The 23,919-nt window shown below is 46.2% G+C and overlaps 1 protein-coding gene across 1 annotated transcript in view; it reads right to left on the bottom strand.

The window, feature by feature from the left end:
- Window positions 1–4,276: 4,276 nt before the first annotated feature.
- LOC309622232 (uncharacterized protein) overlaps window positions 4,277–23,919 on the bottom strand; it is a gene marked incomplete at its 5' end in the record, with an annotated part of 63,477 nt that continues 43,834 nt past the window's right edge. Inside the window, 2 exons of the mRNA XM_082409363.1 lie at window positions 4,277–4,349; window positions 16,892–16,989. Coding sequence (XP_082265489.1) covers window positions 4,332–4,349; window positions 16,892–16,989 — 116 coding nt within the window. The remainder of the gene's footprint in view (window positions 4,350–16,891; window positions 16,990–23,919) is intronic.

Here is a 23,919-nt window from a genome sequence, read left to right as displayed (position 1 = left end):
TTACCTCGTAGCATAGGGCACTGTCCATGATCCTTAAGAAGAGTTAGTAGAAATGCCTTGCCCATCTTGCCCCTGAACCCCTTGAAAGGTACACGACTGCTGTGTTGGTGTTTAGGGGGAGCATCTCACTTACCAGGGACTGACTTCTCCCTTGATCCCTTTGTAGGGATGGAGACCTCCCCCCTGGTGATGAAAAATTCCCTGGGATTGCAACCTCCAAGCCAGACGTTTTGTGTGACACAAAGTCAAGAACTCCCCAAGTCCTGCAGTAGCAGAAACAGCCACATACTTGAGAGTAACCCACCATCTGAACTTGGGGACATTTCAGTGACAGCTCCAGTCCAGAGTGCCAGGCGTCTCCTGGCCCTGCCTCCAGCTCCAAGCCAGGGACAAATAGAGAGTAAGCACGTGGATGATATCAAAACCAAGCTTTCAAAGCCTCTGGATGCCTACCAGATCCCAACAGAGAACCAAGATCCTCCACTACTCCCTTTAGGAATCCCTGATATTCACCAGCCGCTGGCCTGCACCGATCCCCTCAGCCAAGAGGAGCAGCCTGGTTCTGAAAATGCTGATCTGGGAGAGAACAGCCGGAGTCGTCAGGACCTAGGGACACTTGAAAATGGGATTGAACCTAGCAGTGGTCTTGCAGACATTACTACACTGGCGGAGGATATTCACCTTCCCCAGCTCTTTAATCCTTTGAAAGATCTTGATCAATCCCAAGGTCCCAACGTGATCAAAGCTAAAGACACCAGAGCCATTAAGGTGAATCAGGTGCAGGAAAAGCCAAGTGTCATAAAGGTTCCCTCTGATCAACCCAGGAAGAACAAACAGAAAGCCTCTGAGCCTATCAGTGGCGCTCCCAAGGCCAAAATCCAGCCAAAGAATCCAGAGTGCCCGTTAGGGGGAGAAGTGGTTACATGCCACGCTGCAGTCAGTGACAGGGCTCCTGTGAACACGGCCAAGCACTCTCAAGGCAAACCTCAGAAAGCTGCATCCAGAAAGATCAGCAAAACTAAGAGCCACGGGCAGGAAAAGACCAAAAGGACCAGAGGGAGAAACAAGGCTGAGGAGAACAAGCAGTCAGGGAACAAAGTCAAGGCAGAAGAGAAGCCAGCAATCCCCCACACGAAGCGAAAGGAACACCAAACTGAGCTTCTCCAACAGAGCTTTCAAAAGCCTCGAACCTCCCTTGGCGTGCGCATGCTGGAGTCTGTGAAGGTTCTTCATGCGCTGGGGAAGAAGAATGAGACGAAAACTGGGCTCTCTTCCTGTCGGCTCTTGGGAAAGTCAAGCAACCCCAAAGACCCCCAGCCACCCCCAGCTATCCAGCCATGGCGGCATACCCCACGTGAGGGGAAGGGTCCTGAGAAAACGCAAGTCCAAGCCCAGAAACCAGACAGCAGTGCTGAAACAGAGTGTCCGTCTCCAGCCCAGTATGAGCGGCCTCCTCCTGGGAAGGTCAAGTTGATACCTCTGCCTTTTTCTGCCTGGGACAAGCCTCAAGCTCGACCCGCTCCTCGGAGGCCACAGTCTCTGGCCTCACATCGGCCTGCTGGGGCTTACCGTGCCCAGCCTGGTTCTACTGACTCAGCTCAACCTGCTGCAGCCAATTCATCCCAGCCAGCTCCTGCCTCTTTGCCAGGCCCCGCCAAACCAGCTCAGCCAACTGTGACCAACCCAACCCAACCGGCTTGGCCCAACCATACCCAGCCTCGTGTCCCTCAGTCTGCTGCTCCTAGGCCTGCACCCTCCAAAACTTCATCTGGCGCTCCTCTCCAGCGGGAGCCTGTTCCCCCTGCTGTGAATAAGCGCCAGTCCCCACCCAAGCTCCAAACCCACTTTCTACTCCAAGACTTCAGCAAGCAACGAGTTCCATGGAGGGAACCCAACGTGCCTGAGCCAGTCATGTCAAAGCCCATCGAACAAGAGCAGAGGCCAGAGCGAGAGGCCATGAAGAGGCGGGCTCAACAACAACGGGAGAATGCTGCCAGATACACCTCTTCGGGCAAGCTGCAATTTTTCACCGAGAGGGAAAACGAAATGGAAATTGCCGACTACTACGGATACGTCAAGTGAGAGCTGCTAGGATTCTTGGTGCCACCTTGGCTACCAGCTGTTCTTCCATACACAGGTAAGACAGGTATAGAACTGAATAAGTAAATGGAATACAATTAATAGACGAGTAACAAACCTTTCGAATTTTCAGATGCTGCTAACTGGGGCGTGAGAAAGGAAGGACTGAAAGTTGGATGGGAGAATGAAGGAAAGGGGTAAAAACTGAGCAAAGAGGAAGGAACTTGGCCCAGGGCTAGGAAGGCCAAAAGAGACGTATGGATTTAGGAAAGGAAGCAGGAGCGAGGATGAAATGGCAGAAGTAAAAAGCAGGGTCAGAGGTCTGGGTTGAAAGAACACAATTGGAGTAGAGTTGAAGGTGACAGAAGATGAGTCTAGGTTTACTAGGAGAAATAGAAAAAGTCTCTCGGGGACGCTGGCCTTAAGTCTCACAACCACCAGATAGGTATTTCAGAAAACAAGAGGTTCAGGACACATCTCTGAAAGGTCTGAGTTGCCTTATTCAGGTGTGACTGTAGTGGGGGAATAGGGAAATCTACCAGAGAAGTGGCTAGGGCTCAGAGTTATCCTAGGGGCAGCTGACGACAGGGGCAGAGCCAAGGGAACTGCTGGATCAGGAGGCCCACGAACAAAGCAGGGGCATAGCCGCCTGTCACTTCCCTGCCAGGAAGGAAGCCAGGTATATTACTGTAACCAAGGCACACTGGGGTCTTTACTGTATGGAGAACTTGGCTCCTGCCCGCAATCCTACGGCTCGGCGTCACACACAGGAAGTAGGGCCTCTGGGCAACCAGAAATGGGAATGGGACTGAAGGAGATTCAGCCCACAAATATCCGACCACCAGCTTCCACCTCTGCAGTCTGCCACCCTGTGTCTGCTCAACGCATCACAGAAACAAGTTTTCAAGGTGAGTATACAGACGGCAGAGAAAAGTTGAACAATGAGGTCAGCATTCAAAAATGGGGTCAAATCGACAGCTGGGAAGGGGTGTAGAGACAGGTAGAATTTAGATCCTGAGCCTTTAATAACCACTACCTTCTCTCAGTGCTCTCTGTTTTTAGACTCTATATGAGAACACCTAGGGCTTCCCTGGTGGCGCCTGCCAATGCAGGGGACACGGGTTCGAGCCCTGGTCTGCGAAGATCCCACATGCCGTGCAGCAACTAAGCGCATGTGCCACGACGACGGAGCCTGCATTCTAGAGCCCGTGAGCCTCAACTACCGAAGCCCACGTGCCTACAGCCCATGCTCCGCAACAAGAGAAGCCACCGCGATGAGATGCCCGCACACCGCAACCGAGAGTAGCCCCCGCTAGCCGCCAACTAGAGAAAGCCCGTGCACAGCAATGAGAGACCCAGTGCAGCCAAAAACATAAATACGTAGAATAAATAAGTTCAAACAGTAAATAAATACATAAACATAAATTACAAAAAAAAAGAACACCTAATGCAGGTGGGAAGGTGGGAGGGCCACCGTAGAGGTCATCTATGCTACATGTACAAGAACCCCGAGAGCACACCAATCGGTACCACACTTTTCACTGCTGTAGCCGATCATTCCCCCTGTACTGCCACACTGTAGCACTCCCTTCCCTCATCTACTGCTATAGTCTCTTTGGAAGGTGTTTCCGAACTCTTGTTATGAGAGTGCCAGTTGAACTGTCCTCACTTCCTTCATTTATACCAGGATTGAAGACCTTGTGGTCCGAGATGCTGTCCAGAGAGCAAGCAGGCTAAGGCTCTGTCTTTGTTGATGTATTTCATCAGAAAGGGCTCTACCCCCTCTCCTAGTTCATGGTGTGAAGTGTTCTTGGCCTCTCGGGAAAGTGGGGAGAATGGAAAGGACCCTATATGAGAATGCTAGGCTCTGTAAAACATTTCAGGTTTTTAAAAATAAGACTCATTTTGTATTGGACTGACAACAGTCCTATGAAATACAAAGAAAGCCGAGAATCAGTGACAGGAAAGGATCACCAGTAAGAACTACAGCAGTCACCGCTTACCTCGTAGCATAGGGCACTGTCCGTGATCCTTAAGAAGAGTTAGTAGAAATGCCTTGCCCATCTTGCCCCTGAACCCCTTGAAAGGTACACGACTGCTGTGTTGGTGTTTAGGGGGAGCATCTCACTTACCAGGGACTGACTTCTCCCTTGATTCCTCTGTAGTGATGGAGACTTCCCCGCTGATGAAAAATTCCCTGGGATTGCAACCTCCAAGCCAGACAGCTTTCCTATGGAATGACAGAGAACTTGTCAAGGTGAAACACCAGTCTGCGGGAGAAAGGGAGGAAGAGAATGATGGAAATCGTTTCTGGGAAACTATTTTTACATTATGTGTTGTTTGTTCCCGGTAAATAAACTGAAATCTTCTTAACAGTACAACAAAATCTAAACCACTAAAGCCAACAATACAGGAGTATAACGTTCGAAAAAAATTTCTTTGGCTGCGCAGCATGTGGGATCTTAGCTCCCCAACCAGGGATTGAACCCACGCCTGCTGCGTTGGAAGCGCAGAGTCTTCACCACGGGACCACCGGGGAAGTCCCAGGACTATCACTTTTAAAGGAGAAGGTACAAACCCCTCGGTTCTATGAACTGGAGATTTTTAGTAAGAAGTCAATATATTTGTTGTTAGGCACATTTTATGTTAGGCTGTCTCCCTGCACAGGATGCAGGCGCCTTGAGAATGGAAGTCATATCCCTCTATAGTACGTCCCTCTTCTTTCTGCTTTGCAGTTTGCTGCTCCACTTGTTCAACCCCACCTAGTAATAACCTATACTTCCCTTGTTCCTGTTTTCCCATCTGGAAAACAGACAAAAGGCAACCAAACAACGCAAAGGTCTCAACAAATAAGGGATATCCAAAACCAGAGATGGCCAGAACTTCTGTACCCCTGATGAAATAGTCCTCATACAAAACCTGATAATCAAATTCCTTAATGCTAGGAATCACAGTGAAAAATAGTATCTGAACTGACTTCTGTCAGATGAGTGAGAACTAAGGTTAATTCAGTGTATCTGAAGCATAGAAAGTGAGGGCAAAAGTGGCACAAGATGGGGCTAGAGAAGCAGAGAGGATTCTAGACCACGCAGAGTCTTAAAGGCCAACAGTGTGTTTTCTATTCTCAAAACAATGTTTGTGAGCGATGTTTATGAGCAACGTTCCAACTTGCTTTGAAGGTTTCTTGTGTGAAGAGTGGATTGGAAGGAAACAAGATATATGGACACTAGTTAGGACCTAATCGCAACAGACAGGCAAGTTCAGTATTAGGAAGTTGAGGAAGAGCTGGCTGACAGATTCCAAAGAAATTCAGGAGATGAACTGAAGCGGGCTTAATGGGGTAGGAGATGGAGGAAAGGAAGGTCTTAGGGAATTCAAGGGTTTACTGCACACATGAGCAAAGTCTCAAAATTAATCATTTGAACGTACAGAGGCGGATCTCCCAAATGACACCGGTTAGGAAGCAACGGTACGCCCTTTAGAATTCCTAGAGACAACACAAATCAACTGTTTCGATGGAAAATTCGGCGGGACTCTTGATTTCCATGGGAATACAGAGAAAAGAGACACTGATCTGGCTTGCAGGTATATTTAGGAAGCTGTTAGCCGGACATCACCTACTAGTATCATGTAAGTAGGCCGTCCGAAGTAGGAAGCTTAGGGGAAAAACCTGGAGGAAAACTTAAAAGCTTAAGCCACACCTCTACACTACACCACCTTTCACAATTTCTTCTCAGATAAGCATCATCCCCATCAGTGAAGAAACTCGTACCTCATAATAGGAAAAACAGGCCTAAAGATTCAATGTGTGTCTTGGGAGGTCCCATCTATGCGATATCTTCCTGGGACCAGAAAAGGCCCCAGGAAGATCCATCTCTGCACCCCTGAAAGCTTACCACCAAGGAAAATGACTAGGTCCATAGATTTCCTCCCTCAAACCAGCTTACCTCACACATAGATCATTAGCAACTCCGCCCTTACTCACATTATCACAGTCACAAGAGTGGTTAGGGAGAAAAGCACTAACCAGGGGAACTAAAACAGAGGCAATCCAGGCCAAGCTGGGCTGGTGGCAGATATCTTGCTCCTTACGCTCGGGTGCATAATGCGACTCACCACAGTGCCTTTTTCACAGACCCTTTTGAACGTTTCTCCACAGAATCCAACAGCTCAAGTTAGTTCATGACGCTTCAAGGTCAACAATCGTCAAGAGAAAAACATGCAATATGTCTTACAATGTTGGATTCCTTACAAACAGGACAAGGAGATAACCATGTAGACAAAACCAGAGCATTTGAAAACATCTGTATTCTACAAACACACCAGTGAATGCTATAAATAAGGTACTATGACATAAAACAAAATGAAAACTAGATGTGAGACTCTTCTCTTCAGTGTACAGACTTCATGGCAGTTGCTGCACACTATCTAGCTACTTAGATCTTTAACTCTCTGTTCTGTTAATACCAAATGAGGCCCAAGTGTGTCAACCTGTTTCCCACAGAAACCAAAAAGTCTACATGCATCTCTTTTCTCCTGTGCCCTTTCACCTTACCTGCTCCCAATTCTCCACCAACGTCCTCCTCTTTCTCTAATTATTCTCCTCTTCATTTTGCTTGGCCTTGCCCCCAAGCATGCAAGACAGAGAGTCCTAGAGGTCCAAGATTCTAGAGTGGCTGTTTGCAAGGCGGAGGAGATTACAGTAACTGCCACACTGTATATACTTCTGTGCAAAGAAAAAGGGACAGTGTTCAGAATGTCTCTCACATATAACAAGAGCTGGAGATGGCAGGATACCTGTGTGGCCCAAGGAACTAGAGCTAGCAAATTATGGGCCAAACAATTGCAACCAAAGGCTGGAAGAGGAAAGGTCTGCAACCAGCTCTGTCTCCTAGCTCTCTGGTATTTGCTGCCAACGGGCAGAGTCTATTTCGTGAAGCATCAAGCACTGAAAAGAAGACTCCTGCTGCTGGAAGGTGACAGGAAGTAACGTCCAATGCAAGATCAAGGCTTGTCCTCGAAGCAATGCCCATAATGGAAGAAAAAAAAAAAAGAGAAAGCGGAAGAGAAATGTTAAGTCGCAAGTCCAACCTGGCCCCCAGCCTAGCCCAGCCCAAGGAAGGTAGGAGTCAAGGAGAAGAAACTAAAAGAGAAGAGCCTTGGACCACAACATTCTCCACAAGGTACACTCAACAAACTTCACCCTACTCTTGAACCAAGTTACAAAAAGAGCTTCTTAATCCCTACTTTGGCTCCTTAAAAGCTGCTATCAGTTCACTCATTAGACACATATGATTTCAGAACAACTGTAATAGTTCAAACTAGATGGCTCTTTCCTTCCTAAGGATTATTAATTAAAGAAGATCTATATAGCTCTAAGTATATGATACATAAAATAGAATACTCTGTAGAATATAAGTAACTCTTAGTTCAGTGTATTAATGAACGTCTGTAAGAAATGTTGCAATGATTTCCCTAATGGAAGAGCCTGGGGGAGGTAAATCTGTCTTCTAGGATTTCCTCCCCAGAGCTCAGAAACTCAGGTGTTGTTTTAGCTCTCCTACACTCTCTTCACCCAAGCCCGCCTTCCTGTTGGGGATCGGACCTCCCTATTGGCTCTCTCATACCTTTCAACTGCCTGCTTTGTGACATCACTCTCCTACCAAACCTACTACCACTTGGTAGAGCCTTGGGGTTTCCGTGGAGCTGTTTGGACCAGTAACCAGTGACCTCTGTACTGGACACGTGCGCCGTTCAGCTGCAGCCACTCGGACATCCTCTAGTGTTGTCTCCTCATCCCTTGTACCTGCAGTGGATGCTTCCTCTTCTCTGACCATGTCAGGTAAGAAAAGAAACTTTGGAAAGTTTTGCGTTCGATTTCTTTTGCCCCTAAATTGAGTAAGTAGGAGATTCAAAATAGCATGGAATAATGAGGGAAAGTATTGAACTACAAGTCTGGAGACCTAATTTCACTTTTGACTTTGACGTTTACTATCTGTGTGACTTTGGACAAATCACTGGCTGTCTCACAAAGCCTGTTGCTTTCCTTAACTGTTACGTTAGGATACCACGTTGGGTTGATCACTCTGATCCCCTTCTTTTCCAGTATTGAGCCTTAAAGGGTACCCATGTAGAAAACGAAATCAGACACTTCTCAAGAGTGTTTCAACAGAAACATAGAAAAGCCAGGGGACATAGAAAACTAGCAATATATACCAAGATGTTTCATCTCTAATGGTCTCCCTCCACTAGGATTTCGACTAGTTGAAAAGAGAGAATAGGGAGAGAGGATGGAGAGTACTGGGCTCTACAGGGAGGCACAGAGTCGAGCGTAAGGAAGTTTAGGATGGTTTTCATTAGCACAGGCCAACAGGCACCAAGAGATGGGAGAAAATGTAAGAATGAAGAGGGAAAGCATAGAGGAGCTCTCAAGAAAAACGGAGTTTGCAATGGAATGCTGATGGGAACCAAAGATTTTCAATTAAAGCAGAAACAGCACAGAGGGAAACCTGCTCAGAGCAGGGCAAAACCAAGTTGATGGTAGCAAACCCTTACATTAACAGACTAAGAAGGAAAGTAAGGCCAGAACAGGGGATCACCAGGAAAGGCAGCTTATCAGAAAAGTCATACTCCGTTTTCTTTCTTTTATTGCCTCTCTGAATACAGTTGGCCACTTGACAGTTTTGAATATAAACATTTTAGAAATACGTTTTAGAAATGATGCCTCCTATAAACAAGCAACCACAGTGGTTATCTAGGGGGCTGCTTTTCAGTGTTTTATTCTTTCTAATTTTTAAACTAGGTAGACATTTCACCAATTCAACATTTTAAGTGATATCTTCTAAATTGAATCAGAAGGACTATTTTCCTTGGTGTGATATGTAGGTTCTAAGGCAAGGCTGCTTTTCATTTTTACAGTTATTTCCTTCCTAACACAGAGAGCACATTGATCAACAGCCATCGTTCGCTTGTAGAGCTTAGCTACCGAAGAAGAAGAAGAAAAAGTCAAGCCCCACATCTCTAATTCCCCCCCCCACTTAGGGAATTCCCTGGCGGTCCAGTGCTTAGGACTCGGTGCTTTCACGGCCAGGGCCACGCGGCGCGGCCAAAGAAACAAAACAAACAAACATCCACGTTTATCGAAAACCATATTGTGGAGTCCTGTGGATTTTCTTACATTTGAAAATCTTTTTTAATTGGATTCTAGGCATGATGGTTTTTTGAGGTTTTGGGATGCCATCTTCTTGGATGCTGAAGATGATTCTAATCTAAGTTCTAGGATAAATCCAAAAACCTTCCTGATACATTTTAAGCTTCCTTTCTGCTTATTATATAAGCTATATTCATTGAAATATATATTTCTCCTAGGCTTAATACCTCTTACTTGCTGGGTAAAAATATGAAGGAGCACAATAATGAAACTCTTTTACACTTATTATTTTGCTGTCTGCTTCGTACCGGTTTTCATTGAAATACTTGTCTATATGTGTTGTGGCTACCTATACATGCACATTTATTGCATTCTGTTGCTTGTTATGCATTTTTTACTGACATACCTTCTCTGTCTGTATGCATTGGCTAGGAATTCATTCACCTCTATCACCTCCATCGTGTCTTCTGGTTAATAGTATTCACTAAAATAGAGTGGGCAAAATTCACTTTCATAATATTGCATGGATAGTACAGAATGCCATTTGTTAGTAAATTCATTAGGCTTCGATACTTGCCACATACCTCAGTTTTCATTAATATCTATGGATTTCTTTTTCGTTAACGTAATATGCTTGTCATGATTTTTCTTTGTCTTTCTAGAACTTATTGTATCTTCCTCCATATAAATCATACGCAATAGATCAGCTTATTCATCTATTAATTATTACTGCTATTATTATTGGTGGTGGTGTTATAACCACTTTATAGGTGAGGAATCTGAAGTAATCAGATAACTTTTCCCTTTCCAAAAGCACTTAAGAAATCCACTTTCGGGTAATCATTTTGAGGTAGGATGAGAAACCAGGCTTGAAGAGGGCAAAAATGACTCTTTCAATTCACCAGTTGGACTGAGCTGTACGTCACCTCTAGGTAATAGCGTGGGAACTGCACAAGCAAAGGGAGACACTGAAGACGACCATGGTAATAGCCGTACTGTTTTCTAATGGACAAAAAAAATGCCTATATTATAAGTTCTATTTCTCCTGCTTTCTGGCAGTATCATGCTCAGAGTGGAGTCCTGGCAAGGAAGTCAGGATACTTAGGTTCTGAAACCTGGTAATGATACTAACATAATGAGAGAACTTGAACAAGTCAACCCGACCTCTCTGAGCCTCAGTTTCCTTACTCACGAAATGAGACTGAGAACATCGAAGTTCTCTAAGGGCCTCCTAGTTCTAAAATGCTTCCAGTCTAGGAAATAGCATAGAAGTCAATACGAGTGCAGGCTGAAGGGAAAGACAGGGCAGGGAGAAGGTTGCTTCCAGCCTAGAGAACAATCTCTGAACCACACCACTTGGCTCTTCTGCCCGTCTGTGCCCAAGATGGGAGCACAGGCAGTTAATAGAGAAGAGTGGAAAACTGCTCAGTCCTTACAGCCATCATTAACTGTCTGATTTTGGGTTTCTCAGGAAGTAGTGATAGTAGAGGTGTCCTGATAGCAAGAACCTTCAGATGATGCCGTTCCTCAAACGTAGTGAGAATTTCTCAACCTCCCTGAGTTTTTCATGACCCTCTTGTTCTTACAGAAAATTTCCAACATCCATCTCTACTTGGAACTCTAAATTCTCTGCAGCATTCTCCTCCTGTGGTGAGCAATGCAACTTCCCTAACACGAAGTGTCTGCAACTTCTCCAGAGTCTCTGCCCCTGCCGTCAGTTCGGCATCGGCTACCGGTACCCCTTTCCAGACACTCATGGGTAGTGCCTACCTTTACCAACATTCTAGCACGACTATGTTATCTGGAGTTACTGACCACAGCCAGATCTCCACTTCAGCTGCTTCCTATCCAGGTGTTCTTGAGTGGGACATCACAGCAAGCACTGAAAAGAATTCTTCTTCACTCGGAGACTTTACTCTGGCACTCACTGACCGCCACACAGCTGCCTCCTCCATGTTTCTGGCAGCCCAGGATGATAAAACTTCAGACGCCAAGAACATGGTCCCTCTACATCCATCGCTTTCTGCCAGCCTTGCTCAGGGAACACCATCTCAGATTCCAAATCAGGGGCAGAGCCGCCTGCCACTTCCCTGCCAGGAAGGAAGCCAGGTATATTACTATCACCAAGGCACACTGGAGTCTTTACTGTATGGAGAACTTGGCTCCTGCCCGCAATCCTACGGCTCGGCGTCATACACAGGAAGTCGGGCCTCTGGGCAACCAGAAATGGGAATGGGACTGAAGGAGATTCAGCCCACAAATATCCGACCACCAGCTTCCACCTCTGCAGTCTGCCACCCTGTGTCTGCTCAACGCATCACAGAAACAAGTTTTCAAGGTGAGTATAACAAACGCCAGAGAAAGTTGAAGAATGAGGTCGGCACTCAAAAATGGGGTCAAATCGACAGCTGGGAAGGGGTGTAGAGGCAGGTAGAATTTAGATCCTGAGCCTTTAATAACCACTACCTTCGCTCAGTGCCCTCTGTTTTTAGACTCTCTATGAGAACACCTAGGGCTTCCCTGGTGGCGCCGTGGTTAAGAATCCGCCTGCCAATGCAATGCGGGGGACACGGGTTCGAGCCCTGGTCTGCGAAGATCCCACATGCCGTGCAGCAACTAAGCGCATGTGCCACAACGACGGAGCCTGCATTCTAGAGCCCGTGAGCCTCAACTACCGAAGCCCACGTGCCTACAGCCCATGCTCCGCAACAAGAGAAGCCACCGCGATGAGAAGCCCGCACACCGCAACCAAGAGTAGCCCCCGCTAGCCGCCAACTAGAGAAAGCCCGTGCACAGCAATGAGAGACCCAGTGCAGCCAAAAAAATAAATACGTAGAATAAATAAGTTCAAACAGTAAATAAATACATAAACATAAATTACAAAAAAAAGAACACCTAATGCAGGTGGGAAGGTGGGAGGGCCACTGTAGAGGTCATCTATGCTACATGTACAAGAACCCCGAGAGCACACCAATCGGTACCACACTTTTCACTGCTGTAGCCGATCGTTCCCCCTGTACTGCCACACTGTAGCACTCCCTTCCCTCATCTACTGCTATTAGTCTCTTCGGAAGGTGTTTCAGAACTCTTGTTATGTGAGTGCCAGTTGAACTGTCCTCACTTCCTTCATTTATACCAGGATTGAAGACCTTGTGGTCCGAGATCCTGTCCAGAGAGCAAGCAGGCTAAGACTCTGTCTTTGTTGATGTGTTTCATCAGCAAGGGCTCTACCCCCTCTCCTAGTTCATGGTGTGACGTGTTCTTGGCCTCTCGGGAAAGTGGGGAGAATGGAAAGGACCCTATATGAGAATGCTAGGCTTTGTAAAACATTTCAGGTTTTTAAAAATAAGACTCATTTTGTATTGGACTTATAACAGTCCTATGAAATACAAAGCGAGCCGAGAATCAGTGACAGGAAAGGCTCACCAGTAAGAATTACAACAGTCACCGCTTACCTCGTAGCATAGGGCACTGTCCGTGATCCTTAAGAAGAGTTAGTAGAAATGCCTTGCCCATCTTGCCCCTGAACCCCTTGAAAGGTACATGACTGCTGTGTTGGTGTTTAGGGGGAGCATCTCACTTACCAGGGACTGACTTCTCCCTTGATCCCTTTGTAGGGATGGAGACCTCCCCCCTGGTGATGAAAAATTCCCTGGGATTGCAACCTCCAAGCCAGACGTTTTGTGTGACACAAAGTCAAGAACTCCCCAAGTCCTGCAGTAGCAGAAACAGCCACATACTTGAGAGTAACCCACCATCTGAACTTGGGGACATTTCAGTGACAGCTCCAGTCCAGAGTGCCAGGCGTCTCCTGGCCCTGCCTCCAGCTCCAAGCCAGGGACAAATAGAGAGTAAGCACGTGGATGATATCAAAACCAAGCTTTCAAAGCCTCTGGATGCCTACCAGATCCCAACAGAGAACCAAGATCCTCCACTACTCCCTTTAGGAATCCCTGATATTCACCAGCCGCTGGCCTGCACCGATCCCCTCAGCCAAGAGGAGCAGCCTGGTTCTGAAAATGCTGATCTGGGAGAGAACAGCCGGAGTCGTCAGGACCTAGGGACACTTGAAAATGGGATTGAACCTAGCAGTGGTCTTGCAGACATTACTACACTGGCGGAGGATATTCACCTTCCCCAGCTCTTTAATCCTTTGAAAGATCTTGATCAATCCCAAGGTCCCAACGTGATCAAAGCTAAAGACACCAGAGCCATTAAGGTGAATCAGGTGCAGGAAAAGCCAAGTGTCATAAAGGTTCCCTCTGATCAACCCAGGAAGAACAAACAGAAAGCCTCTGAGCCTATCAGTGGCGCTCCCAAGGCCAAAATCCAGCCAAAGAATCCAGAGTGCCTGTTAGGGGGAGAAGTGGTTATATGCCACGCTGCAGTCAGTGACAGGGCTCCTGTGAACACGGCCAAGCACTCTCAAGGCAAACCTCAGAAAGCTGCATCCAGAAAGATCAGCAAAACTAAGAGCCACGGGCAGGAAAAGACCAAAAGGACCAGAGGGAGAAACAAGGCTGAGGAGAACAAGCAGTCAGGGAACAAAGTCAAGGCAGAAGAGAAGCCAGCAATCCCCCACACGAAGCGAAAGGAACACCAAACTGAGCTTCTCCAACAGAGCTTTCAAAAGCCTCGAACCTCCCTTGGCGTGCGCATGCTGGAGTCTGTGAAGGTTCTTCATGCGCTGGGGAAGAAGAATGAGACGAAAACTGGGCGCTCTTCCTGTCGGCTCTTGGGAAAGTCAAGCAACCCCAAAGACCCCCAGCCACCCCCAGCTATCCAGCCATGGCGGCATACCCCACGTGAGGGGAAGGGTCCTGAGAAAACGCAAGTCCAAGCCCAGAAACCAGACAGCAGTGCTGAAACAGAGTGTCCGTCTCCAGCCCAGTATGAGCGGCCTCCTCCTGGGAAGGTCAAGTTGATACCTCTGCCTTTTTCTGCCTGGGACAAGCCTCAAGCTCGACCCGCTCCTCGGAGGCCACAGTCTCTGGCCTCACATCGGCCTGCTGGGGCTTACCGTGCCCAGCCTGGTTCTACTGACTCAGCTCAACCTGCTGCAGCCAATTCATCCCAGCCAGCTCCTGCCTCTTTGCCAGGCCCCGCCAAACCAGCTCAGCCAACTGTGACCAACCCAACCCAACCGGCTTGGCCCAACCATACCCAGCCTCGTGTCCCTCAGTCTGCTGCTCCTAGGCCTGCACCCTCCAAAACTTCATCTGGCGCTCCTCTCCAGCGGGAGCCTGTTCCCCCTGCTGTGAATAAGCGCCAGTCCCCACCCAAGCTCCAAACCCACTTTCTACTCCAAGACTTCAGCAAGCAACGAGTTCCATGGAGGGAACCCAACGTGCCTGAGCCAGTCATGTCAAAGCCCATCGAACAAGAGCAGAGGCCAGAGCGAGAGGCCATGAAGAGGCGGGCTCAACAACAACGGGAGAATGCTGCCAGATACACCTCTTCGGGCAAGCTGCAATTTTTCACCGAGAGGGAAAACGAAATGGAAATTGCCGACTACTACGGATACGTCAAGTGAGAGCTGCTAGGATTCTTGGTGCCACCTTGGCTACCAGCTGTTCTTCCATACACAGGTAAGACAGGTATAGAACTGAATAAGTAAATGGAATACAATTAATAGACGAGTAACAAACCTTTCGAATTTTCAGATGCTGCTAACTGGGGCGTGAGAAAGGAAGGACTGAAAGTTGGATGGGAGAATGAAGGAAAGGGGTAAAAACTGAGCAAAGAGGAAGGAACTTGGCCCAGGGCTAGGAAGGCCAAAAGAGACGTATGGATTTAGGAAAGGAAGCAGGAGCGAGGATGAAATGGCAGAAGTAAAAAGCAGGGTCAGAGGTCTGGGTTGAAAGAACACAATTGGAGTAGAGTTGAAGGTGACAGAAGATGAGTCTAGGTTTACTAGGAGAAATAGAAAAAGTCTCTCGGGGACGCTGGCCTTAAGTCTCACAACCACCAGATAGGTATTTCAGAAAACAAGAGGTTCAGGACACATCTCTGAAAGGTCTGAGTTGCCTTATTCAGGTGTGACTGTAGTGGGGGAATAGGGAAATCTACCAGAGAAGTGGCTAGGGCTCAGAGTTATCCTAGGGGCAGCTGACGACAGGGGCAGAGCCAAGGGAACTGCTGGATCAGGAGGCCCACGAACAAAGCAGGGGCATAGCCGCCTGTCACTTCCCTGCCAGGAAGGAAGCCAGGTATATTACTGTAACCAAGGCACACTGGGGTCTTTACTGTATGGAGAACTTGGCTCCTGCCCGCAATCCTACGGCTCGGCGTCACACACAGGAAGTAGGGCCTCTGGGCAACCAGAAATGGGAATGGGACTGAAGGAGATTCAGCCCACAAATATCCGACCACCAGCTTCCACCTCTGCAGTCTGCCACCCTGTGTCTGCTCAACGCATCACAGAAACAAGTTTTCAAGGTGAGTATACAGACGGCAGAGAAAAGTTGAACAATGAGGTCAGCATTCAAAAATGGGGTCAAATCGACAGCTGGGAAGGGGTGTAGAGACAGGTAGAATTTAGATCCTGAGCCTTTAATAACCACTACCTTCTCTCAGTGCTCTCTGTTTTTAGACTCTATATGAGAACACCTAGGGCTTCCCTGGTGGCGCCTGCCAATGCAGGGGACACGGGTTCGAGCCCTGGTCTGCGAAGATCCCACATGCCGTGCAGCAACTAAGCGCATGTGCCACGACGACGGAGCCTGCATTCTAGAGCCCGTGAGCCTCAACTACCGAAGCCCACGTGCCTACAGCCCATGCTCCGCAACAAGAGAAGCCACCGCGATGAGATGCCCGCACACCGCAACCGAGAGTAGCCCCCGCTAGCCGCCAACTAGAGAAAGCCCGTGCACAGCAATGAGAGACCCAGTGCAGCCAAAAACATAAATACGTAGAATAAATAAGTTCAAACAGTAAATAAATACATAAACATAAATTACAAAAAAAAAGAACACCTAATGCAGGTGGGAAGGTGGGAGGGCCACCGTAGAGGTCATCTATGCTACATGTACAAGAACCCCGAGAGCACACCAATCGGTACCACACTTTTCACTGCTGTAGCCGATCGTTCCCCCTGTACTGCCACACTGTAGCACTCCCTTCCCTCATCTACTGCTATAGTCTCTTCGGAAGGTGTTTCCGAACTCTTGTTATGAGAGTGCCAGTTGAACTGTCCTCACTTCCTTCATTTATACCAGGATTGAAGACCTTGTGGTCCGAGATCCTGTCCAGAGAGCAAGCAGGCTAAGGCTCTGTCTTTGTTGATGTATTTCATCAGAAAGGGCTCTACCCCCTCTCCTAGTTCATGGTGTGAAGTGTTCTTGGCCTCTCGGGAAAGTGGGGAGAATGGAAAGGACCCTATATGAGAATGCTAGGCTCTGTAAAACATTTCAGGTTTTTAAAAATAAGACTCATTTTGTATTGGACTGACAACAGTCCTATGAAATACAAAGAAAGCCGAGAATCAGTGACAGGAAAGGATCACCAGTAAGAACTACAGCAGTCACCGCTTACCTCGTAGCATAGGGCACTGTCCGTGATCCTTAAGAAGAGTTAGTAGAAATGCCTTGCCCATCTTGCCCCTGAACCCCTTGAAAGGTACACGACTGCTGTGTTGGTGTTTAGGGGGAGCATCTCACTTACCAGGGACTGACTTCTCCCTTGATTCCTCTGTAGTGATGGAGACTTCCCCGCTGATGAAAAATTCCCTGGGATTGCAACCTCCAAGCCAGACAGCTTTCCTATGGAATGACAGAGAACTTGTCAAGGTGAAACACCAGTCTGCGGGAGAAAGGGAGGAAGAGAATGATGGAAATCGTTTCTGGGAAACTATTTTTACATTATGTGTTGTTTGTTCCCGGTAAATAAACTGAAATCTTCTTAACAGTACAACAAAATCTAAACCACTAAAGCCAACAATACAGGAGTATAACGTTCGACAAAAATTTCTTTGGCTGCGCAGCATGTGGGATCTTAGCTCCCCAACCAGGGATTGAACCCACGCCTGCTGCATTGGAAGCGCAGAGTCTTCACCACGGGACCACCGGGGAAGTCCCAGGACTATCACTTTTAAAGGAGAAGGTACAAACCCCTCGGTTCTATGAACTGGAGATTTTTAGTAAGAAGTCAATATATTTGTTGTTAGGCACATTTTATGTTAGGCTGTCTCCCTGCACAGGATGCAGGCGCCTTGAGAATGGAAGTCATATCCCTCTATAGTACGTCCCTCTTCTTTCTGCTTTGCAGTTTGCTGCTCCACTTGTTCAACCCCACCTAGTAATAACCTATACTTCCCTTGTTCCTGTTTTCCCATCTGGAAAACAGACAAAAGGCAACCAAACAACGCAAAGGTCTCAACAAATAAGGGATATCCAAAACCAGAGATGGCCAGAACTTCTGTACCCCTGATGAAATAGTCCTCATACAAAACCTGATAATCAAATTCCTTAATGCTAGGAATCACAGTGAAAAATAGTATCTGAACTGACTTCTGTCAGATGAGTGAGAACTAAGGTTAATTCAGTGTATCTGAAGCATAGAAAGTGAGGGCAAAAGTGGCACAAGATGGGGCTAGAGAAGCAGAGAGGATTCTAGACCACGCAGAGTCTTAAAGGCCAACAGTGTGTTTTCTATTCTCAAAACAATGCTTGTGAGCGATGTTTATGAGCAACGTTCCAACTTGCTTTGAAGGTTTCTTGTGTGAAGAGTGGATTGGAAGGAAACAAGATATATGGACACCAGTTAGGACCTAATCGCAACAGACAGGCAAGTTCAGTATTAGGAAGTTGAGGAAGAGCTGGCTGACAGATTCCAAAGAAATTCAGGAGATGAACTGAAGCGGGCTTAATGGGGTAGGAGATGGAGGAAAGGAAGGTCTTAGGGAATTCAAGGGTTTACTGCACACACGAGCAAAGTCTCAAAATTAATCATTTGAACGTACAGAGGCGGATCTCCCAAATGACACCGGTTAGGAAGCAACGGTACGCCCTTTAGAATTCCTAGAGACAACACAAATCAACTGTTTCGATGGAAAATTCGGCGGGACTCTTGATTTCCATGGGAATACAGAGAAAAGAGACACTGATCTGGCTTGCAGGTATATTTAGGAAGTTGTTAGCCGGACATCACCTACTAGTATCATGTAAGTAGGCCGTCCGAAGTAGGAAGCTTAGGGGAAAAACCTGGAGGAAAACTTAAAAGCTTAAGCCACACCTCTACACTACACCACCTTTCACAATTTCTTCTCAGATAAGCATCATCCCCATCAGTGAAGAAACTCGTTCGTACCTCATAATAGGAAAAACAGGCCTAAAGATTCAATGTGTGTCTTGGGAGGTCCCATCTATGCGATATCTTCCTGGGACCAGAAAAGGCCCCAGGAAGATCCATCTCTGCACCCCTGAAAGCTTACCACCAAGGAAAATGACTAGGTCCATAGATTTCCTCCCTCAAACCAGCTTACCTCACACATAGATCATTAGCAACTCCGCCCTTACTCACATTATCACAGTCACAAGAGTGGTTAGGGAGAAAAGCACTAACCAGGGGAACTAAAACAGAGGCAATCCAGGCCAAGCTGGGCTGGTGGCAGATATCTTGCTCCTTACGCTCGGGTGCATAATGCGACTCACCACAGTGCCTTTTTCACAGACCCTTTTGAACGTTTCTCCACAGAATCCAACAGCTCAAGTTAGTTCATGACGCTTCAAGGTCAACAATCGTCAAGAGAAAAACATGCAATATGTCTTACAATGTTGGATTCCTTACAAACAGGACAAGGAGATAACCATGTAGACAAAACCAGAGCATTTGAAAACATCTGTATTCTACAAACACACCAGTGAATGCTATAAATAAGGTACTATGACATAAAACAAAATGAAAACTAGATGTGAGACTGTTCTCTTCAGTGTACAGACTTCATGGCAGTTGCTGCACACTATCTAGCTACTTAGATCTTTAACTCTCTGTTCTGTTAATACCAAATGAGGCCCAAGTGTGTCAACCTGTTTCCCACAGAAACCAAAAAGTCTACATGCATCTCTTTTCTCCTGTGCCCTTTCACCTTACCTGCTCCCAATTCTCCACCAACGTCCTCCTCTTTCTCTAATTATTCTCCTCTTCATTTTGCTTGGCCTTGCCCCCAAGCATGCAAGACAGAGAGTCCTAGAGGTCCAAGATTCTAGAGTGGCTGTTTGCAAGGCGGAGGAGATTACAGTAACTGCCACACTGTATATACTTCTGTGCAAAGAAAAAGGGACAGTGTTCAGAATGTCTCTCACATATAACAAGAGCTGGAGATGGCAGGATACCTGTGTGGCCCAAGGAACTAGAGCTAGCAAATTATGGGCCAAACAATTGCAACCAAAGGCTGGAAGAGGAAAGGTCTGCAACCAGCTCTGTCTCCTAGCTCTCTGGTATTTGCTGCCAACGGGCAGAGTCTATTTCGTGAAGCATCAAGCACTGAAAAGAAGACTCCTGCTGCTGGAAGTTGACAGGAAGTAACGTCCAATGCAAGATCAAGGCTTGTCCTCGAAGCAATGCCCATAATGGAAGAAAAAAAAAAAAGAGAAAGCGGAAGAGAAATGTTAAGTCGCAAGTCCAACCTGGCCCCCAGCCTAGCCCAGCCCAAGGAAGGTAGGAGTCAAGGAGAAGAAACTAAAAGAGAAGAGCCTTGGACCACAACATTCTCCACAAGGTACACTCAACAAACTTCACCCTACTCTTGAACCAAGTTACAAAGAGAGCTTCTTAATCCCTACTTTGGCTCCTTAAAAGCTGCTATCAGTTCACTCATTAGACACATATGATTTCAGAACAACTGTAATAGTTCAAACTAGATGGCTCTTTCCTTCCTAAGGATTATTAATTAAAGAAGATCTATATAGCTCTAAGTATATGATACATAAAATAGAATACTCTGTAGAATATAAGTAACTCTTAGTTCAGTGTATTAATGAACGTCTGTAAGAAATGTGGCAATGATTTCCCTAATGGAAGAGCCTGGGGGAGGTAAATCTGTCTTCTAGGATTTCCTCCCCAGAGCTCAGAAACTCAGGTGTTGTTTTAGCTCTCCTACACTCTCTTCACCCAAGCCCGCCTTCCTGTTGGGGATCGGACCTCCCTATTGGCTCTCTCATACCTTTCAACTGCCTGCTTTGTGACATCACTCTCCTACCAAACCTACTACCACTTGGTAGAGTCTTGGGGTTTCCGTGGAGCTGTTTGGACCAGTAACCAGTGACCTCTGTACTGGACACGTGCGCCGTTCAGCTGCAGCCACTCGGACATCCTCTAGTGTTGTCTCCTCATCCCTGGTACCTGCAGTGGATGCTTCCTCTTCTCTGACCATGTCAGGTAAGAAAAGAAACTTTGGAAAGTTTTGCGTTCGATTCTTTTGCCCCTAAATTGAGTAGGAGATTCAAAATAGCATGGAATAATGAGGGAAAGTATTGAACTACACGTCTGGAGACCTAATTTCACTTTTGACTTTGACGTTTACTATCTGTGTGACTTTGGACAAATCACTGGCTGTCTCACAAAGCCTGTTGCTTTCCTTAACTGTTACGTTAGGATACCACGTTGGGTTGATCACTCTGATCCCCTTCTTTTCCAGTATTGAGCCTTAAAGGGTACCCATGTAGAAAACGAAATCAGACACTTCTCAAGAGTGTTTCAACAGAAACATAGAAAAGCCAGGGGACATAGAAAACTAGCAATATATACCAAGATGTTTCATCTCTAATGGTCTCCCTCCACTAGGATTTCGACTAGTTGAAAAGAGAGAATAGGGAGAGAGGATGGAGAGTACTGGGCTCTACAGGGAGGCACAGAGTCGAGCGTAAGGAAGTTTAGGATGGTTTTCATTAGCACAGGCCAACAGGCACCAAGAGATGGGAGAAAATGTAAGAATGAAGAGGGAAAGCATAGAGGAGCTCTCAAGAAAAACGGAGTTTGCAATGGAATGCTGATGGGAACCAAAGATTTTCAATTAAAGCAGAAACAGCACAGAGGGAAACCTGCTCAGAGCAGGGCAAAACCAAGTTGATGGTAGCAAACCCTTACATTAACAGACTAAGAAGGAAAGTAAGGCCAGAACAGGGGATCACCAGGAAAGGCAGCTTATCAGAAAAGTCATACTCCGTTTTCTTTCTTTTATTGCCTCTCTGAATACAGTTGGCCACTTGACAGTTTTGAATATAAACATTTTAGAAATACGTTTTAGAAATGATGCCTCCTATAAACAAGCAACCACAGTGGTTATCTAGGGGGCTGCTTTTCAGTGTTTTATTCTTTCTAATTTTTAAACTAGGTAGACATTTCACCAATTCAACATTTTAAGTGATATCTTCTAAATTGAATCAGAAGGACTATTTTCCTTGGTGTGATATGTAGGTTCTAAGGCAAGGCTGCTTTTCATTTTTACAGTTATTTCCTTCCTAACACAGAGAGCACATTGATCAACAGCCATCGTTCGCTTGTAGAGCTTAGCTACCGAAGAAGAAGAAGAAAAAGTCAAGCCCCACATCTCTAATTCCCCCCCCCACTTAGGGAATTCCCTGGCGGTCCAGTGCTTAGGACTCGGTGCTTTCACGGCCAGGGCCACGCGGCGCGGCCAAAGAAACAAAACAAACAAACATCCACGTTTATCGAAAACCATATTGTGGAGTCCTGTGGATTTTCTTACATTTGAAAATCTTTTTTAATTGGATTCTAGGCATGATGGTTTTTTGAGGTTTTGGGATGCCATCTTCTTGGATGCTGAAGATGATTCTAATCTAAGTTCTAGGATAAATCCAAAAACCTTCCTGATACATTTTAAGCTTCCTTTCTGCTTATTATATAAGCTATATTCATTGAAATATATATTTCTCCTAGGCTTAATACCTCTTACTTGCTGGGTAAAAATATGAAGGAGCACAATAATGAAACTCTTTTACACTTATTATTTTGCTGTCTGCTTTGTACCGGTTTTCATTGAAATACTTGTCTATATGTGTTGTGGCTACCTATACATGCACATTTATTGCATTCTGTTGCTTGTTATGCATTTTTTACTGACATACCTTCTCTGTCTGTATGCATTGGCTAGGAATTCATTCACCTCTATCACCTCCATCGTGTCTTCTGGTTAATAGTATTCACTAAAATAGAGTGGGCAAAATTCACTTTCATAATATTGCATGGATAGTACAGAATGCCATTTGTTAGTAAATTCATTAGGCTTCGATACTTGCCACATACCTCAGTTTTCATTAATATCTATGGATTTCTTTTTCGTTAACGTAATATGCTTGTCATGATTTTTCTTTGTCTTTCTAGAACTTATTGTATCTTCCTCCATATAAATCATACGCAATAGATCAGCTTATTCATCTATTAATTATTACTGCTATTATTATTGGTGGTGGTGTTATAACCACTTTATAGGTGAGGAATCTGAAGTAATCAGATAACTTTTCCCTTTCCAAAAGCACTTAAGAAATCCACTTTCGGGTAATCATTTTGAGGTAGGATGAGAAACCAGGCTTGAAGAGGGCAAAAATGACTCTTTCAATTCACCAGTTGGACTGAGCTGTACGTCACCTCTAGGTAATAGCGTGGGAACTGCACAAGCAAAGGGAGACACTGAAGACGACCATGGTAATAGCCGTACTGTTTTCTAATGGACAAAAAAAATGCCTATATTATAAGTTCTATTTCTCCTGCTTTCTGGCAGTATCATGCTCAGAGTGGAGTCCTGGCAAGGAAGTCAGGATACTTAGGTTCTGAAACCTGGTAATGATACTAACATAATGAGAGAACTTGAACAAGTCAACCCGACCTCTCTGAGCCTCAGTTTCCTTACTCACGAAATGAGACTGAGAACATCGAAGTTCTCTAAGGGCCTCCTAGTTCTAAAATGCTTCCAGTCTAGGAAATAGCATAGAAGTCAATACGAGTGCAGGCTGAAGGGAAAGACAGGGCAGGGAGAAGGTTGCTTCCAGCCTAGAGAACAATCTCTGAACCACACCACTTGGCTCTTCTGCCCGTCTGTGCCCAAGATGGGAGCACAGGCAGTTAATAGAGAAGAGTGGAAAACTGCTCAGTCCTTACAGCCATCATTAACTGTCTGATTTTGGGTTTCTCAGGAAGTAGTGATAGTAGAGGTGTCCTGATAGCAAGAACCTTCAGATGATGCCGTTCCTCAAACGTAGTGAGAATTTCTCAACCTCCCTGAGTTTTTCATGACCCTCTTGTTCTTACAGAAAATTTCCAACATCCATCTCTACTTGGAACTCTAAATTCTCTGCAGCATTCTCCTCCTGTGGTGAGCAATGCAACTTCCCTAACACGAAGTGTCTGCAACTTCTCCAGAGTCTCTGCCCCTGCCGTCAGTTCGGCATCGGCTACCGGTACCCCTTTCCAGACACTCATGGGTAGTGCCTACCTTTACCAACATTCTAGCACGACTATGTTATCTGGAGTTACTGACCACAGCCAGATCTCCACTTCAGCTGCTTCCTATCCAGGTGTTCTTGAGTGGGACATCACAGCAAGCACTGAAAAGAATTCTTCTTCACTCGGAGACTTTACTCTGGCACTCACTGACCGCCACACAGCTGCCTCCTCCATGTTTCTGGCAGCCCAGTATGATAAAACTTCAGACGCCAAGAACATGGTCCCTCTAC

Source organism: Balaenoptera borealis, assembly GCF_965194805.1.
Source record: "Balaenoptera borealis genome assembly, contig: HAP1_SCAFFOLD_1867, whole genome shotgun sequence".
NCBI classification, from domain to species: domain Eukaryota; kingdom Metazoa; phylum Chordata; class Mammalia; order Artiodactyla; family Balaenopteridae; genus Balaenoptera; species Balaenoptera borealis.
The sequence above is the reverse complement of the archived record's forward strand: the minus strand, read 5'-3'. Positions and strand labels throughout refer to the sequence as shown.